Source organism: Hoplias malabaricus, chromosome 13 (assembly GCF_029633855.1).
Source record: "Hoplias malabaricus isolate fHopMal1 chromosome 13, fHopMal1.hap1, whole genome shotgun sequence".
Lineage (NCBI taxonomy): Eukaryota > Metazoa > Chordata > Actinopteri > Characiformes > Erythrinidae > Hoplias > Hoplias malabaricus.
Window position 1 is genome coordinate 28,229,657 of NC_089812.1, and position 20,295 is coordinate 28,249,951.

The 20,295-nt window shown below is 39.9% G+C and overlaps 1 protein-coding gene across 1 annotated transcript in view; it reads right to left on the bottom strand.

The window, feature by feature from the left end:
* The window catches only part of crhr1 (corticotropin releasing hormone receptor 1), a 123,726-nt gene extending 110,358 nt beyond the window's left edge, over positions 1-13,368 (bottom strand). Inside the window, exon 1 of the mRNA XM_066641933.1 lies at positions 13,008-13,368. Within this exon, the coding sequence (XP_066498030.1) occupies positions 13,008-13,031 (24 nt within the window). The 5' untranslated portion in view covers positions 13,032-13,368. The remainder of the gene's footprint in view (positions 1-13,007) is intronic.
* Between the last annotated feature and the right edge of the window lie 6,927 nt (positions 13,369-20,295).

Genomic DNA, 20,295 nt, shown 5'->3' on the forward strand with positions numbered 1-20,295 from the left:
ATGGAATGCCTCACAGATTTGCATTCACTTCAATGTTTTTGCTCACTATTTTTTTCCAGGTATTCACATCTTAATATATTAGCTTAATACCTAAAAATCTCAAAACATTAAGTGGTTCTTTTGAGATAGTATATTTAGGCTATACTTACAGTAAGTACACAGTATACTTATAGTATATACATAAAGTTTTTTGGGGACAGTTCGTCATTTATCGCAAGATACTAATTCATTGTTTTGTCATAGGACATTAATATCTGGAGAGAATATTTTTCAACATACTTTCAAATTTCACATTTAAAATGTTGAAATACTGCAATAAAATGCACAAAAGTTTTTTAATATTTTTTATTTCCCTCCTCCCCTGTCCTCCTCTGGACGCTGAATAAAGCTGAATGTGGGGAGAGTAAAATCCACACTGTGCACTGGTTTTTCAAATATCTTTCCATCACCTAGGATAGTGTTTTTCTGTTGTTTTAATGGTGTACATTACACACACATACAGCAAAATTAGCTTTCGAGTTTAGACGAAGACTAATTTAGCCTTGCTGGAGAAAACTACTTTACTAATGAATGTCTCTGTGCTGTGCTTTAAGGGAGGATCTCTCGGAAGAACCGAAATCTCCAGAAAGCAGCACAAATAAACAGAAACAAACGGCAGAGACTACACAGAATCTTGATCAAACAGCACAGAGGAAGAAAGGCCTCTTGGGAACAGTTAAATTCTTTTGATGAATATATGTTTATTCTGAGCAGGATGCAGGGGTTTTTTAGTGTGTGGAAGTGGTCCACTTGAGCAGAAACGTGGGAAGCAATCACAGGATGGAGATGGAGATGTGTGAATGATGGTAGCATGCACCTTTCCGCCTCAGCTGCCAGAGACCAGCTGTTTGCATTTTGTGGAGAACTAGCGAAGAGCTAATTTAATTAATCCACACATGTTGGTGATATGCAGGATGATGTGGCCACATTGCACTGGTTTAGCAACTAAATTTGGGCTAAATCTGAGGACAGTGTGTTTGTCAGGTACGAGAGGAAATGCTCAACGTTCCAAAAAAGGAACAGAAAAAATTGAAGACACTATAAATTAAGGAGAGGGGCATTTTACTTTTATTTCATTACCTTTCTTTCATTCCAATTGACCACAGTCATTAAGCACAGACAGAAAGTGACTTTCTCCTCCACACACTTGCCAGATTTCCATATATAGAGTTCAGCTGTGTACAAAGGTTTTGGTGACCCTGGTTAAAAAAAAAAATGTGTTCATGTTAGGACAAATTCAATACTGTGCAAAAGTTATTCCAGTGAGTGTGATATTCTGTGTGTGAATGTGTTGGTTTAACGTTTTCCAAATCTCTCCTTGTGCCAGTCCATATTATTTGAGGTTATCATCCAATACCTTGTTTTACCTATTTGATGATTTAACAAATTCATGCAGTCAAGGAGAATCAGAACAAAACAATGTTCTTCAAACTCACTCCTACTACTTTCTAAAAGAAATAGCTTATATGTCTTATTTGTTATTTATTATTATTTTTTTGTATTTACTGTGATTATATATAACTTTATACCAGCACCACGCTTACCGAGAAGGCATTAGTTTAAATATATATCTTAGGTGCCTAAGACTTCTACACAGTTCTGTACATTGCACATTTTACAGTTAATCTTTTATATATTTAACCGATTAAACACATTGTGGATTGTGTAAAAGTTGATAAGGTTGTATAATGTAAATTTCAAACTAATTAGAAAATAAACACTAACGTTTGCAAAAATGAAGATATATTACTTTCCATTTTTCATTACAAGTGAAATACAGTTTCTCCATTTCAAGAAGTTTGACTTCAGTAAATAGACTCAAAGCTCATTTATTGGACCCCCGTTCAAAGTTTTCCACATGACTGAATAACTACATAATTGAAACCACTTAAAAATAAACCTACACTTATAAAGGATTATACATGGTTTAACATCTGTTTATTAATAGTTATTAATTATGATGCTAAAATATTGATAGTAATTAATAATCAGTTACAGCACATAGATAGAATGGTCAACAGTGACATGTTGTTTGAAAAATAGTGAACTCACATCCACCTACACTGTTGATCTTGCCAGATACTGACATTGCGTTGTTTTGTCCATCAGTCAGGAGCTTCATCACATACTGTACTTGCTAATGAATGACCACCATGAGAGTCTTTTTATACATTAATGATAATGTCATGTACAAAAATATGTGAAATTGCCTTGATATTTTCAGTACATTCTCTTACATTTTCAATATTAAGACAAAAAAGAGACGATTGTCAAATGTCCTATGACCGTGTTACAAGTGATTATTAAAGACTTTTAAAGTGTTTACAACCTAATTAATAACCATGTAAAAACTGGCTTTATAAACATTTATAAACATTTTTAAGTTTCGACTTATTTGAAATGGGTACCACATAATTTATGCATCTCATTCAGCAGAACCCATGTTGAAATTTTGATCCCGGAGCAGATATTTCTTTTTTTACTACCATCTAGGCATGAAAAGCATACGATATAAAGCTGGACTCGATTGACAGAACCTTTATTGAATGAAAAAGCACTTCAAAGTGCTCAGTGGTCTCTCACTTCAGCAGCATGAGCCCACAAAAGACAGGCGCCCTGCAGGTGACTCATACAAGATCTATATTACTGCTTTTGTACATGAATTGGTCACTTTCCCCTGTGTCTTTTATACAGAAGAATTCTAGAAAGCATCTCCTCAAACAGCAGTCTCCTTAATGCGAGCGTTTAATCATCAGCACTACTCATGCAAACACATGAGAGTGGAGATAGGCACTGACTGTTCAGTTCTCCTCTGGCATTTTTAATTGTGGTCATTCTCATCAATGAAGCCCTGATCCCACTCTGTCCTTTTAGCAACGATTGTTGTGTGACTCTTCCTCTGCTAGACATTTGAACAAGGCTAATTACAAGCAACGTCAGAGCAATCGCTTTCGTGCCAATCTCTCAAGCCTTCAACAACACAAGTCACAAAAAGCTGTGTTTTCGTTCAAATTCTACTAAATGTCCAATTAGGTAAAGTGTTAATTAGGAAAAGTGTCCTTACATGGCACTTTTCTTTCATACTGGATAGTGTTGCTTTTAAAATTGCTTGTGTTTTGCCATTGTCTTTCAAAACCTTTCTTCATCCTCATATTTATTCATGCATGAAAAAAACGTTAAAATGTAATTCTGGTTTTAATGTCTGATTGCCTGGACCACACTCTGAGCCCTACTCTAATGCATACAGGTTAAATAATTGTAATTCTACACAGGATAAGCTGTAAATTATTCTATGCCAATCCTGTAGAACTTGACATAGGGCACTCCCCACCCTCTTCCTACCTGCAACCACAAAATTCCTGTAATTATCTGTTGTTACACATTTAAATCCTACACCTAACCACTAAGGTTTCTGTGTCTGCCTATGATCCGATAAATAAACATGGATACAACAGCACACAAATGGGAATTTTGTATTAATTTATTCTCAAAACTATGTCCTTACAGCTACTTTAAGCAACAGGGGCATAGACACTGGGTTTTAGGAGTTGGGAATAATAGTAATGAGAAGTAATTTCCTAAAACTCTATATAAGTTTGAATATAGATATTTTATAATATTTTCCTGTGTGCAAAGCAAGTGATACAACTGAACAATTCACTGCAACTGTCTCAGCTGTGGTTAATCCTTGTTTATTTGTAGCCTGTATTCCTTGTCCACAGGGGTGAAATCCAAGGTTCGGCCCACCAGTGAGTTTGGAGTGTCCATCCAAAACACAGTCCAGGCTTTGTTACTCTTGGCAACCACCTAATGTTAACAAAGTGCTTTGTTTGGCAGAGGAATTTTTTATTGCTGTTATGTGTTTATTTTTGTATTTATTGGTGGAATGTCTTTTTTTTTCATTCATTCATTGTCTGTAACCACTTATCCAGTTCAGGGTCATGGTGGGTCTGGAGTCTACCCAGTATCATTGAGCGCAATGCGGGAACACATCCTGGAAAGGGGGCAACATTCCTTCACAGGGCGACACACACTCACACACAGATTTACTCTCACACATACACCTATGGACACTTTAGAGTAACTAGTCCAACACAGTACTTACGTGTGTTTTTGGGGAAGCCGGAGCACCTGGAGGAAACCCATGCAGACACAGGGAGAACACACCAAACTCCTCCCAATCACCCGGAGCAGGGCTTGAACTCACAACCCCAGGACCCTGAAGCTGTGTGACTGTGACACTACCTGGAGTGCCACTGTGCTGCCCTTTTTTATTCACACCTCCCTACTGACTGAATGAGGAGCTTCACATCTTAAAAGCCAAGCATTCACATCACTCAACTATCTCCCTTCATGCATAGCATTTTACTGCTTTCTTTATTGAACTAAAGATGGATAAAGCACCAAGTGTGGACAAGACATTAGCTGATGTGCTTTTCCACTGCATGGGTCCGGCTCTACACGACTCGACTCGACGCGGCTCGGCACGCTTAAAGCTTGTCGCTTTTCAACCGGCAGGGTTCCTCCATGAATTGGAGCAGGTGACATCGCAAAACCCCATCTCTAACAGGAAATGCTGGCTTTGAAAGCCACAACAAAGACGGCAGTAAATATAGGCGCTGTTTACTCATTGTGTATTCACGTGTTGTTTTTGTTTTTTGGACTAAACATTGCTTCGCACCCCAGTTCTCACAGATCAGTTTTACTTGTTGCATGTTTGGCTTTCACTGGAAATTTTCTTCAGCCATTTCTTCAGGAGCATATAAACCTCTTCAAAACACCTCGAGGTAAAGTTACAAAGTCTGATAAAAAGAAATGTGAAAGCTGCTGTAACTTAAGAGATTTTACAAGTGGCAGTTTGTGCTGGTATTGAAAGAGCTCTGCATTTTGTGCTGATAAATACATCTCTCTGGCCAATCAGCGCTCTGCACAGTTTACACGTGACCATTTAGTACCTACTGGGGACGGTTGGAACCTGAAGCGAGCTGGGACTGAAAACTCGGTTCCAGGACCAGGTACCAGATTTGGCCAGTGGAAAAGCAAAAGACCCATGCAGAGTCGAGTAGAGTCGTGTAGGTTCCATGCAGTGGAAAAGCGTCATTAGCCACACTTAGATGAGTGGTGCCAGATATACTCTACCGCAATCTTTTCCTGTTCCTTGCAGTTACACTCCATTGTAATGATGGGTCTGTGGGAATACTGCACAATTTAGGTTTTGTTATTTTAACGAGACTCAGATGGCTCTTAAAATGATATGTAAGTAAACGCTCTTGTTTCTGCAATGAGCTTTTTACAATAACAGCTACTCACATTCCCATGACACCCACTGCGCTGAATGTGTAAAGATTTAAACAAGCAGTAATAGGCTGAAAAGATAAGGCACTTGGCATGGAGTCAAGCAATGATACGGCTACATTAATGTGACAGCAAAATTCGAGGATTTAATGCAGAATAAGGCGACATGTACTTGACTCTCTCTCACCCTCGGTTGGTGTAATACAACAGGCCTTATTTGGCTATTTGTGAGAAGATGCTGACCGGCATTCTGTAATAATTCTCTATAGCTCAGTGCTCTCAGCACCTCCCCAGAGGAACAAGCAGAAGGATTTTCCAGCAGCTTTCAGATCGGTTACACTCACCTCCTGGTTTACTACATCTTTTCCAGAAGAACAATAAATACAGCTGCCACTGAGTATTGTCCTAGAACCCTGCCTGTCTTCTGCGTTATGATCATTATACATAATGTAGCTAAAACCGCTGTTTTCTTGGGGGAGAGTCTCAGTGCAGAGCCTCTGGGATCAGCATTCTAGAGCGCTATGTGAGAAAGTGGTGAGGGGAAGCCTGGGATGAGCTTCAAGGACATGGCTGAGGTCCAGCCAGTGCTCCTTAATAAGTTATTTGACACATCTCTCCACTCTCTGGGAGCCATTATCCCAGCTCTTGCATATATTTAGCTGTTTATATTGGGTAACAAATAAAAATACATTAAAGGAAACAAAGGGGAAAAAAAGGATGTTCTTTTGAAGCGTAAGACTTTCAAATAAATCCTCAGGGCTGGGCTATATGCCGATATTTATTTTTATTGTAATAATATTCAAAACCTGTATTTGTGACAATTTATCATCAATGTTTGCAGGCATCTACGCAACTGAAAGTTCATCTGAAACAATGTAACAGCTTCAACTCTTCTCAGAAGGCTTAGCACTAGATGTTGGAACTAGGCCAGAGCGGTATGCATATTTTTCATACCATCATACTGTCTCAAAATATTAACACGTTATACGATATTGCCGTGGGGTGGGGTGCACTGTTGGGCTGCATGAGCTTCATATCTGTGAGTGTGGGTTGAGTGAAGGGTTTTCGGCACTGTGCAGTTCAGCTAATCAAAGCTCAAAATTGCACACTTACACATGTGTTAACGATAAAAAAAAAAAAAGGAAAATAAGATAGACTCTACACTGTTTAGAAGCATAGCTGGCCAGCACTTGTGGTTTAGCACACCATTACAGATGATTTTCCAGTGAACTGAGGAGCTGATAAAAAGGACAGGGTAAGTGTTCCTAATCCAGTGATTGTTCAGTGTAGAATGACAGTGTCACCCCCACTGTTTCATTTCAATTAAGTTGTATTTTAAATCTAATTCATAAATTTCACAGCCCAATGACAGATCAATTACTGTGATTTCCTGTATGTCCCCATAATGGATTTTACCACTGTTAAATATACTTGGATGTTGCTGACCTATGCAGCTCAATACTGTGACACTGACCTTTTGTGCCCGGTGAGGTGTTACTGACCTCTGGGCCGACCAAAAATAAAATGATGATGGCTTACCACTGCTAAGACAATATTGTGCTCAATATGTTCTCAATTGCTACAACAAAGTGTCACATTTGCCAGCAGAGGTTTGCGCTTCATGCTGAGAGTATTTTTATTTTTTTTACTTTCTTCGTGTACATCTCAGCAAGTTCACGGCTGCAGGCTTTCACTGAGGCGAGGCGTGTTGTGATAAAGCCTCTTTCCTGGGTGCATGGGTGGGGGTGGTGTGCGGGTGGTGTGCACTGGGGAGGATAATGAGATATTTATACCTCTTAACACCATTGCAGGAGAGAAAGCAAATACCTTGCCTCCCAGCATGCACAGCTGCAGCCTGGTAACAAAAAAAATAAAAGACAAAGCACCTGAACAGAACAGCAGCGCAGACACTGTCATGCAGGGATGCGTTAGATCTGTACACAGTTAAACACAATACATCCATCAGAAGACCATGATTTAAAGTATACACACTTAAAAAAATGTACAGTCATACTGATTTGGCTGTTGCCATTTTTTTAAGAGGCACAAGCACAAAATATATTGATTTAACATGGAAACCCACTTCTGAACAGTCAAGGAAATAAACTCACACTCGGCTCTTGTCACGGCAACCAAGGAACAGAAAGCTAAGCTTTAAGCTATCCCACAAAACAGACTAGAGATGAGCAACACTATCATTTCACTGTGCAAACATTTGTAGACACCCCTTCTAATAAGTTAATTCATAGAAGTCTATTGAAAAAGATGCATGTGTCCAAGGTAACCATGTCCAATGCCAAGAGTGTGCCAGAAAGATATAAAGCCACACATCATTGGTCTGTAGATTAGTAATTCTCTGGAAAAAATATTTGGGATGAGTTAACGAGGAGTTGGTGATCCAGACCTCATCACCCAACACCAGTATCTGACCACACTTTGGCAGAATGCCATCAACTCCTCACAAAAATATTCCATTATCTCGTCTCAAGCGTTCCCAGAAGATGATATCCATTAAACTAGGAATTGTACTAATGTGAAGAGACTTTATGCTACATTAAGAGGTTGTTGTGAGTATCAAGAGGTGACAAAATCACTTTCGAAAGGTTATAGCCACCCTATTATTACAGTTCAAAAGAAAGAATCACTAGTATGGGTGTGGTTAGATTTTTATGGGTAAGGTGTCTATTTGATCTGCATATTCATTGGTAACATGATTTCACAATGCTGTTTTTATGTTGTGTGTTTTCTACCACTAATATTTTATTTAGTTTGTCCCGACCTTTTTGAACAAGGAGACACATGAATAGTAAGGTAAGGCAAATAAATCAATATTAAGCACTTGAACTGCGGTCAGATTGTGCTTGCGTGGTCACTCAGGGAGGGGAAAAAAACTGTGTGTCTAACAAAAGGATGCCTCATGCATATTTAATACAGTGATAGAAAACATAGTTGCTTACAGGAAGCTTGGGTCCTTTAAACTGAAATAGATATAAAGTTTTCTTTGTTTCCAATAAAGGAATGCAGACAGTGTAACTACTGTGGCTGCATATGTCAATGTAGTGTTTTTTAGGTGGCTAGCTTAGTAAATTAGTAACTTATTAAATAAATTAGTAAAATTTTACATACCATTTTACATAATATCCAGGATTTTAATAGAATTTTGACTTGTAGCGCTGGACAATAGATATTTAGATACATATAGCTAATAGTTTTGGTTATGCTGCTGTGCTAGCTAGGCTAGTCTTGGTAACATGTAGTCGCCCCAGACACCCTACAAGTTTAGACCAGATTGCAGCAAAGGCTAAGCTTTGAGTGGGGTGGGGTGGAGGGCTGCCTTGTTCCATCTATCAGTCCATTTGGCTCCACTATCCCAGAGGTGCAGAGGTCTGCGGGGGATCGTGTGAAGCCCACCACACCTGACTGCTCTCTGAGTTAATTAGATCAGTGTGCTCACTGAGCTGCACTGGATTGACTTTAATTACACAGAAGTTGTCACTGGTTAAACAGAGCTGAAGGCTTGACTGGAGCGGAGTGTGCAGCAATTTGGCTAAGGGCTGTGTTCCAAATATCAATACAGCAGTATATTGGGGATAAATTCATGTCAGTATTAAAAAAAATTGTTGTCAATATTCATGACTTTACTGTTATAGCAGCTGGTTAGGAGACCCCTGAGTCAACTGAGATAACATATGACCCTCTATAACACTGTATCAATCTAGTCAAGCAATGAAATGGGAGATGTGCAGTCACTACATATTCTTCAAGAATGGCACTTCTCTACTTAGTATTATAAGCCGTTTTGGAGGAAAAGCTTTTGTTCAGTCCAGTTTTCCTTCTGTGTATCACTTGTAGAACCAAACACACAGGATTCTATTCATTAGTTTGCTTTCTGTAGGGACCACCAACCTACAAACTCTGAAACAAAACTGTTTTTTTGTGGATTGCTCAAGTCAGAAAACGAGCGGCTTTGATTTTGCTCCCATTTGTCATGAAGGGCAGAGCCCTTAGAACAGTACCACTCCCTTATCTGGAGTATCACCAGTCACTGCACCAGGCCCATGTTTATGTGAGAGTGCCAAGACCATTTTAAATGGTGTAAAACAGACACAGCTAGGATGGAGAATTAAGAAATCTGAGCAAAAACCATGAAAATAAGAACAGAGTATATAGAGAACCAAGAAAAAATGACTTCAGCAGACACAGGGAAATTACACAAAACGCACAAAAAATTCCTGACAGTTACCAGAACCCACAAACCCAGGACCCAGTAGCTGTGTGCTTGTGACTCTAGCTGTAGTGCCAGTGTATCACCCATAAATCTAAAATATAGAACCTAAAACTAATTATAAAAACTTCAGCAGGTAGTGTCGCTGCTGTGTGTTCTCCCTGTGTCTGCATGGGTTTCCTCCGGGTGCTCTGGTTTCCTCCCATGGTCCAAAACAAAAACACGTTGGACTGGCGCTCCCTCCAGGGTGTGTTCCTGCCTTGCTCCCAGTGATTCCAGGTAGGCTCCGGACCCACCGCAACCCTGAGCTATTACACATGAGATAACCCTGAGATAATGAATGAATGAATGAATAAATGAACTAGCTAAACATTTTATTTAATCAGGGATGTTCTAACATTTTAATATATTTATAGTATATAACTACTTAGGCACAGTATGTCTAAGATATATTTCTATAATTTGCATCACAAATTTGAATATTAATATTGAACAAAATTTTGTGGATCAGGTATATTTTGTTATAACTTTATATAATAATGTTCATATCATTATAAATATGATACAGTCACTGTCCAAAGGTGAACATGTATCTTCAAAATAGGTACTTTACAGGAGAAAGGAAAAACTTTCTTAAATTTTAATGGGAGTCTATGTAAAAAGATTTTATTCCAAGTCATTTTGGATCATTCCTATTGGTCCATTCATCAGGACATTTTCACAAAATGTGAAGGACTGCTGTTATATTCAAATGATGTAGTAAACTGAAAATCCACAAAAATGGAGATACATATACTTATTCTTTGGACAGTGACAATAAGCGGTTTGACCTGGAGCCTTTAGGACGGCACAGAGGTCACAAACACTCCCACTCTCTAGACTAGCCTTGGTCACTTGGTTTAAGCAGCCAGGAGTGGAGTCTGAACAGAGGTTATAAACAGTTTGGGGCAGATTTTGAGGCTTGCAAACACTCTCACGATGGAGATTGACATTTGACCTCTACCGAAATTTTAAGGAGCTTCAAAGGACAGTATGCAACATGCCTTCGTGGTAAATTCTTATAAAATAGAAATGACATGCTGATCTTGTTTAAGGGAGGGGACAGATGTTAACACTTCTCTCTTTCTTGTGTGTGTGTGTGTGCATGTGTGTGTGTGTGTGCGCGCGCAACGCCAGCATTTACATTTCCATTTTGTCACACAAGGATTAATTTCTTCTGCCTTCATCATAATCTTCCACACAGCCACCTGTCAATCATTCCAGCCACAAAAGCGTGTGCGGTGCGTTTCTCTCTCTTTTGCCATTTGCTCAATATTAGTCACACATAGAGCAAGAGAGATTATACACAAGAGTCATATCAATTGATTAAAAAGCTCCTTCCTCCGTCTCATCGTCAGTTATCAAAGCAAACCTTTAACAAATGAGCAGAGCAGAGCAGAGCAGAATGACGTGACTGTGTTCTTTATGTCTCTAAAACTTTTTAAAAGGGGAATACCACAGCTTTTTGTACATGGAGTTTTATTGTAAATTAAATGGAAAGGGTTTAAAGTGGTTTAAAGTGAAGTGGCTCATTGTAGATGGTCTTTATCAGAAGTTTCTTGAAAATGGTGGCACTGGTGTCCAGAATTTACAGTGTCTACAACACAAATAAATATAGACTGACACATTGACACAGAAGTTGCTTCTACCAATCAGACATCAAGTAAAAACAGGTAAGGAAAAAGGACCAAATCTCAGTCTGTACCCTAGTAAAACAGTTACATAAATAACTTAGAAACACAGGGTTTTGGCCCGAAAGTGGTCCAAAGGTTTGTGTTTACTTAATAAACTTTTTGCTAAACTATAGAATTTTGTACCTTTTTTTTTCTTACTACATAGACATATAGACATTTGATAAGACGAGTGATAATACTAAGTTAACAACTTTTTTTTTTTTTTTGGGGGGGGGGGGGGGGCACTGTGACTATTAAGTGACTACAAGACTATTAAATATTGCTTTTTTATTCTTTATAACTGAGGAAGTTGATATTTAAGATTCAGCAGATGCTTCTGAGATTCAGCATAACGACATGATTAAGATGTTAACTACGTGAGTTTGTTTTGCTGTGAAATGATTCATTCTGGAGAAACTCTGCAAAGCTGTTTTCGTATTTAAACTTGTGATTTTGCTCTGTCATCTCATTGAGTTCAGTTGACTAAAGTTTTTTGCAGCCTGGTAAACAACAATACAAACAACCATCATATTTTCTAGTGGTTAATTTCACTTTAACAGTGAAGTTGTGATGTTTGGACGTTTCAGAGCTTCATTACTCAGCAGTGTCAATCCTGAGCCGTGACTAAGAAACTTTGTGTTCCCTTTGAACGCAGGACTTTCATTCTTTACTTTGAGTGCTGACTGATGACAGTCATCTCTGTGAAATTTTGTTTGCGGAGAAGTGCCAGGCTTCTATAATAAGCTCAGGGCACAGATGAAGACTGCTGGGTTGATTGAGTCCAATTTGTGCCTATGTATTGCCTGAGAATTCAATCGCACTCCCACACACTGCTGAGTCACATTGGCAATCTCCCCCCAAGTCTCTCCATAATCGTTAAGTAATTACCACGGACACTTTTCCTCCTAATCTCAGAGCCAAATTAAATTTTTATGGAATGTCTTATAAAAAATGTCTTTCTATTAGTGGGCTAATGGGTGTTAAGTATAAGCTTGGCGGGGGTCCTCAAGGCAGCTGTGCCTTATTTAGGTTTTCCATATTTAGAGTTCCAAGCCTGTATTAATATCAGGGACGTTGTAAATTATTTGTTCTGATTGCTACTGTTGGCTACTTTGTTCAGCCATTTCTAATCCAACTATAAATAAATACCAAAACTGACAACGTCTATGTTGACAGAAGCTCGTCATCGTTGACGATAGAAGTTGAAAACAACAACAACAACAAAAACCGATATAGTATTAATTATGTTATAAAAAATAAGTTAAAGACCACTTTAAGTCATTTTTAAAAATAATGTCTCGCATGTGTTTATCTGTCAATATGTGCGTCACATTGTCAACAATAATAAATTTACTGAACAATACGTACGTGTAAGGGCTGAAAGCGTTTAGTATTGTTTGTGTGTTGATTTACTGAATTCGTTGCCTTATTGTACGTATGAATATATTTACTGTACATCAGTTGATTTGTGTTCAATATTTCGTTATTATTCAAAATATATTTCACAATTTTGATTACTCGGCCATCGCTTCCTATGATTAATGAATACATAACTGAGTCGTAGTGGTGACAGAAGCTCTGCTCAATGGGAAATTCCAGACCAGGTTTTGTTTACTACAGCATCTACGGTAAATAAACCTGCCATTTTGCAAAGTTCCCCTCAAACTTGGCAGACTGCTCTGAGACGACACCAAAGAGAAAAGCAAGAGCTAAAGAAGAGTTAAACAGCTGCTTACCTGAGGGTTCAGAAGGCGCTGCATGGTGCGGAAATCTCCGTGCTGTGATCACGGCTCCAAAAATCGCGCGTCGGCCAGCGTGGATGTTCCCGAAAAGGTTCTGCGGTGTCCCCGTCGCTGTCAGTCAGTAGTTCCACATTATCTTAACGTTGTCTGTTTATGCCGCGAATGTGAAAGTGCGCTGGGACCTTAGTGAAAGCAGAGTAGCCCTGAGTAGCCTTTATCTCGGGCAGTGGTCAGTGGGCTACATCTTTAAGTCCCGCGTTATTTATTCTCGCTCCGTGGGGAGTAAGGGGATGTATTCCTGGTCTTGAGAAGTGCCGCTTCAAATCCGTGGCGGGTCCAGGCTCCTCGGAGACGCTCGTGGGGCTGTATTTATGTTGAGGCGGTGCGCGTGTCTCCCCCACTGTCTCAGGATTTGTGCAGCTCGTGCGCCCTTCGGTGGGAGCTGAACTTTTCAACAAGAGCCACCACACTCTCTCTCTCTCTCTCTCTCTCTCTCTCTCTCTCTCTCTCTCTCATTCGGTGGTCGTATCGCTAACAAGCTGCCGGCTCCCTGCGCGCGCTCCAGGTGCTACAGACGTTTCATTAACACGAGGCGAGTCTGTGTTCAACTGAAGCCCGACAAAAACAAAAGTCCACGCGAGAGACAGACTGAATAAAAGTCGAAACTGCAGCAAACCGAAGAGCGAATGTGGTGTACATCACGTTGAGCAGATGAGCACGAGGGACTTCATTCTTCCCAAACCGTCCGGTTAAACTGTCCTGCGCACTGTGAGCATGCAGCGCGAGGAAGCGCGCGATACTGCACCTTGCTGCACGCGCCGATTACTGCACTCAGCGCAGTCTTTCCGCGCTTACTGCTCATTGCATGCACGCGTAACGATAGCGGTATTTCCCGGTGACCAAAGGCAATCTGATAAAATCATTTACTGCTACAGAAAGCAGCCGGTGTATTTAAAAAGGAATTGGACATTCGTGCCGTACAATCTTAGGCACATTTGAATGTTGTTTGGTCTATTTTCATCACATTTAAGAAAGCGTTTATTGTTGCTTTTTAATTAACATAAGCACATTCTAAATCTAGGCTAATGGGATTCTAATAAAGGAACGTTCAGGGACAATAATATGTCTAATGCACACATATCACAGTCCCATAATACACCTACCACGTTCTAATATTTAAAAAAAATAAATTATGTTTAACACATAAAACAATAAATTAAGTTTTATGGTTTCTAAAAGATCACGTGATGAAATGGAACAGAAACATATTCTGGAAAAAAATGGGTAATAAAATGCAGTTAAAACAAGACTTTATTAAATAATTATAACATGTTCGAAAAAGCATGTTTCATTTTATTACAAAAATGCCTTTCAACATCTGTACCAATTGTGAAAGAAATGTAGGCAGTCTGGAGAAGTCGAGGGGTATGTTGAGGCCAGAAATCACTGTTGAATAAACATGACCTTCAAGCCCTCAGAAGGCAATGCATGAGAATCTGTCATGGTACTCTGATAAATATAGCCACACGGGCTTAGGAGCACTTTGGGAAATTGTTGTCCACCAATGTTTTAAGAAATAACACCTTAAACACTATTAAAGTAGGACAAACCCATACATCAATTTTATGCAGAAACCTTGCAGTGTTTTTTGGGACCAAGCTCATCACAAATGATCTGATGTGCTGTGGTCACAGTCCATGTTTCTATTTGTTTTCAGGATAAACTGGTTTTGAGATCTCATTTGCTAAGAAGAAAAAGACTATTTAGAATTTTATCAGTGGTTTGGGTTTGCATCAGTGCTCACTGCACAGATAACTTGAGTGTTAAAGTACCAGTTATGTGGAAGAATTTATTGTTTTTTAGGAATATGTTGCCAATAAGGGTGGCACAGTGGTGCAGCAGGTAGTGTCGCAGTCACACAGCTCCAGGGACCTGGAGGTTGTTGGTTCGAGTCCCGCTCCGGATGACTGTCTGTGAGGAGTTTGGTGTGTTCTCCTTGTGTCTGCGTGGGTTTCCTCAGGGTGCTCCGGTTTCCTCCCACAGTCCAAAAACACAAGTTGGTAGGTGGATTGCTGACTCAAAAGTGTCCGTAGGTGTGAGTGTGTGTTGCCCTGTGAAGGACTGGCACCCCCTTCAAGGTGTGTTCCTGTCATGTGCCCAGTGATTCCAGGTAGGCTTTGGATGCACTGTGACCCTGAACTGGATAAGCGCTTACAGATAATTAATCAATGAATGTTTCCAATAATGTGACTTCTTTTCCTGGGAAGACCATGGTTATTTCAGCAAGATAATGTCTGCCCACCTCTGCATGTGGTACAACACTATGGTTTAATAGTCACAGTGTGTGTGTGCTTCACTGACCTGCCCGCACTCATGATATGTGTCCAGTAATGCATCATGAAGAGCAGGATCAGACAACAGTCACAACAGACGCTTAAGCAAACTTATTAGAAAATGTAATTTTCAGTGGTAAACCTGACTCTATGCCAACTTTTTTTTGAGTGTGCAACAACTGTCATTCTATTCATTTCTATTCTATTCATTCATGTTTGTGTAAATTTACAAAATAATCAAGATCAAGCAGTGATCACCAGAGATTTCCAGTGACATTTGTGTACTGAATATTCATTTACTGATCCTCCTTTACAATTCATCTATTAAAAAAACTGATGTGCATGAGTAAGAAAGATGGCCAATGTCCTAAAATATGCACACTGATTTATAAATATATTCAGGATTTTTTTACAACAGGCAATGATCCATTTCACATTTAAGAATGTCAAACTTAAAAAAAATAGAACATGCACTTTATAAATAGAAAATAGAACATACACTTTATTTATACCAGAGTGCTGGTAACTTTATAAATTATACAGTACTCTGCCAAGCCAGAGACAACATTCATTCATTATCTGTAACCACTTATCCAGTTCAGAGTCACGGTGGGTCTGGAGCCTACCCATAGTCACTAGGCACAAAGTGGGAACACACAATGTGGGGGCGCCAGTCCTTCACAGTGCAACACACACTCACACATATGGACACTGAGTAGCCAATTCACCTACCAATGTATCTTTTTGGACCATAGGAGGAAACCGGAGTACCAGGAGGAAACCCATGCAGACACAGGGAGAACACATGAAACTCCTTACACGCAGTCACCCAGAGTGGGGCTCAAACCCACAACCCCAGGACCCAGTGTGACAACGACACTACCTGTTGCACTACTGTGTTGCCAAGACAACTGATTTCCCCACAGTCTTGCATTTTTTTTAAAAAATGTTCAGGCCAAATCAAGTGTTATATTAAAAATCACAGGGAAATAAACCCATTTCTATTAATTAATTAATTCATTAATTATCTCTAAGCGCTTATCCAGTTCAGAGTTGCGGTGGATTCCAGAGCCTATCTGGAATCATTGGGCAAAATGTGGGAATACACCCTGGAGGGGGCGCCAGTCCTTCACAGGGCAACACACACACTCACACATTCACTCACACACATGGATACTTTTGAGTTGCCAATCCATCTACCAACGTGTGTTTTTTTGGACTGTGGGAGGAAACCAGAGCACCCGGAGGAAACCCATGCGGACACTGGGAGAACACACCAACTCCTCACAGACAGTCACCCGGAGTGGGACTCAAACCCACAACCTCCAGGTCCATGGAGCTGTGTGATTTCTATTAATTTATTCAGCATAATACAGTTCTGTTTTAACGAGGATAAGAGGAGTCTCTTTCCTGCAGAGAAACAAGCCGGCATTTAGAAATTAAACAAGTGTTGTACATGATCACCTGAAATGGGGCCTGTTTTACACTCTGCTGCGTGCTGACATTTCGTTACAAATTGACAGTGAGCAGCAAACCCGTATAATGACATCCAGACTACAGGGATTAATGAAGGATGCAGTAGGGCTTATTACTAGTCTCCTCAGCACCTACTGACAATAGACATTTGGCAATAGAATACTGTTATGTGTGTAAGGGTAATCCAGCCCTGTCTTTGCGAATCGGTTTAAGGATCCATGCAGCCATCTAGACTGAATGTACCATCTAAACTGAATTTGGTGATTAGCATTGGCATAGGGTGGGGGGGGCATTGGAAAATTGGAAACAGCTGCATTTTTTCCCAAAGAACGGAGAGAAAAAAATTTTACACCACGGAGAGAAAAATCTTTTTTTTTTTCACAAACTGCACAATGCTGCACTGAATAGTATGTAAAAAAAATATACCATCCTTAGCAGTGCTTTCTGTAGTGTAGTATTTAAAGTTGCATGCCCTTGGTGATTAGTTCTGGACCACAAATGTCACTTCAACTCATCACAATGATACTGAATTGTACTCCATCAGTTCCGCAGAGACCCAGTACTCCACATTCCTGTTTTGGGTGGCTTTATACACCAATGGCCCACACTTGGTATTGCTGCTCTAAACATTCTATTTTGTTACATTCCTTTATAAGGATATAACATAAACTAGTGCACATCAGATCACTGTATTTCACCATACGACAATAAGAGAAACTTAAAATAACCAAGTCCAGTAATAGTTAAGACATGTCTGCAAAGCTAATAGAGGAAAAGGTTGGCTGGAAACTCTGGACACTACTAAGAGAATACATAGATTAATAAAAGTTGTTCTTCCTCACATGTCTCATATACAAATACGACTCTTTAAATAATCACACATTAAGTTCCATTATAGAACCAGCAGTGGTTTTTGCATGGCATAGCTCCAAGCACTTTTATTTTGAAGAGTATAAAGATACACCAAGTATCTACACTTGGGTCCACTTTTTTTTATATGCTGAAGGGTTGCATGCAGAAGGGTCACTTTCCAGCCTCTTCTCTTTGACCCTGAAGGGGTCAATAAGGTATTGGCTTGTTTGTAGATGTAATGGAGGTCAATATTGACTGAAAGGCCAGCTGCTTCCAGTTTAAGGTGACAACATTCTAAATCTGATCTATCTGCTGTCGCTTCGGGATATCCCGATTAAAACGGGTTCCTGCAATATGGATATGTAGAGGAAGTGCTGAAGGAGAAGAATGTTGAATAGAGCAATTACTTGACTTCAGTCACTCTTCATGTCCCTCCAGTCCTGCTGGGACTATGGACTTCAAATTCAAAGCAAGGACAGTAATGACCCTCAAGCGTCCAGTCTGAAGACAAAAGACAAACCAGGGTATTGCATAAATTTGTCCCTTTTAAGCAGACAGTAGGCTTTTGAGCTCCAGGAGCATTTTGTACAAAACAGATATAATGTCATCCTTTTAAAAGTCAAATAATGCAGTTTTAAAATCTCCACATGCATATTTGGGGTCTAAATTTCCTCAATTTTCGTTGGACTTATGAGGCTAACGTTACTAACAAGTAATAGAAGCTAATTAGCATCGTCTTTCCCACATGTCAAAATCCTTACTTGTCTTAACATATCCATATGTTCAAATTCCTCCCATAGACTTGCTCATATGATTTCTAGCACTGTACGATGTCCTACTTTTGTCCCTTTTTATAGATGTGCAGTAGTGCGCAAATGTCAGAAACCGTCTTTTGTTTTTGCATTTCAGTGTCAGAATAAAAGCCAGAACACACAATTAGCAATAAATTCCACAGAAACCACAAAAACTACATGCAATATGAAATATTCCATTATTCAGTGTCCAAACTTTGCCTTTGTCTCATACGAGAATAGTAATTTTTGTTTTTTTCTGCCCTGTAGGTTCCAGTGTGTGTGTGTGTGTGTGTGTGTGTTGCCCTGCGAAGGACTGGCACCCCTCCAGGGTGTATTCCCACCTTGCGCCCAGTGGTTCCGGGTAGGCTCCAGACCCACAGCGACCCTGAACTGGATAAGCGGTTACAGACAATGAATGAATGTACAAATCATCACCTGTCAACGTCAGTGGGCTGGACTAATTCTGATCTTACAAGGTTGATAGGTTTTACAGCACAGAAAAGTATGACACAGTGATAAAGCAAGAACAGAACTAACATCAGTAAAGTCATTTGACTCCTGACAGAGGCCAGGTCTGCACTCCCTGATTCAATCTCTGCTAGTTGTAAGATACTTCATACAAACTCCCAAGAAATTTCTTGCGCATCCATAAACGGAACCGCCATATTTTGGAAAACAATAACAACAGGCCAAAGCAATCACTCTGTGAAGATCGGAGTTAGGCCCGCCCACTGACTCTGACAGGTGATGCTGATTTACAATATTTCACTCTGTTCTCACTATTGCAGGTCAGAGGATCAGCACACTGTACTACCTAGTGTTGCTTTAAATATCAGTGCTAAAGTGTCAGTGCAGAATTCTCAGTGAGAGGCCCATCCATGTGTGGCCTAGAAATAAATCTAAGCCTGTTTTTACACATGCACTACACACTTTATAGCAGGACTTTCTTTAGCCGTGTTGTCACAATGATTAATATCTTTTATGTGTGGCTGTTAGTTAGGAGGTGTCCATACTAACTAAGGCCTAGCAGATAAGGCTATTATTAAACATAGGTGAGGAGAGTGATGTGGAAAGACACCCCTAGACTCATTTTCACTGTCCTGTCCTGTCCTGATGTCAAAAACCATGTTTCTGTAATAACAAACCCCAGCAAACCTCCTGTCAGTGATGCAGTCATTAACGAGGAACCATGGTACACCTCACACCTGCTTCACCTCTTGGAATGCTGTTAGACGTCCTGTAGCAGCATGACATCCGCATTCCAGGCCAAGAGGGTTAGGTTTTCTCACTCTTGATGCATGGCTCTCAACTGCTTTCCAACCACAAGGAAGAAGAGTACAACGGCAAACACAACTGTCACTGAAAGAGCTTTACACTGGAAACAGCTGTGGGGATTATAAAGTAAATGTGGAGCCATCATCATGAGAGAAACAGCTCCCAAACCAAGGCTGCCCATTTCACCCCATGGGAATCAACATGTTTTGGCACTCCTTGTGGGATATACAGAACAAGCTGTCCTGAGGAGTGACATTAAAGGACATAGACACAGACGTTTTTTCAAACATTTTGGAGAACTTCCCAAGACCCTCTGATATTATTTGAGAACTAAGAAATGGACATGATGTGCGCTTATGTGATTTAGGAAGCAATTAATTTCATTTATATATGTATACCTGAGGTGTAGATGTCAGACTGAGTCTTAGTCTTATGGTAGTACACTTTCTTGTGTCAGTGATCTTCAGTCTTCAGAGACCTAGTCAAATCTTGAGGTTTAAATTGGAGTCAAATCCTGAGTCCCTGAGACTTGAGTCATTTAGGTTTGAGTTT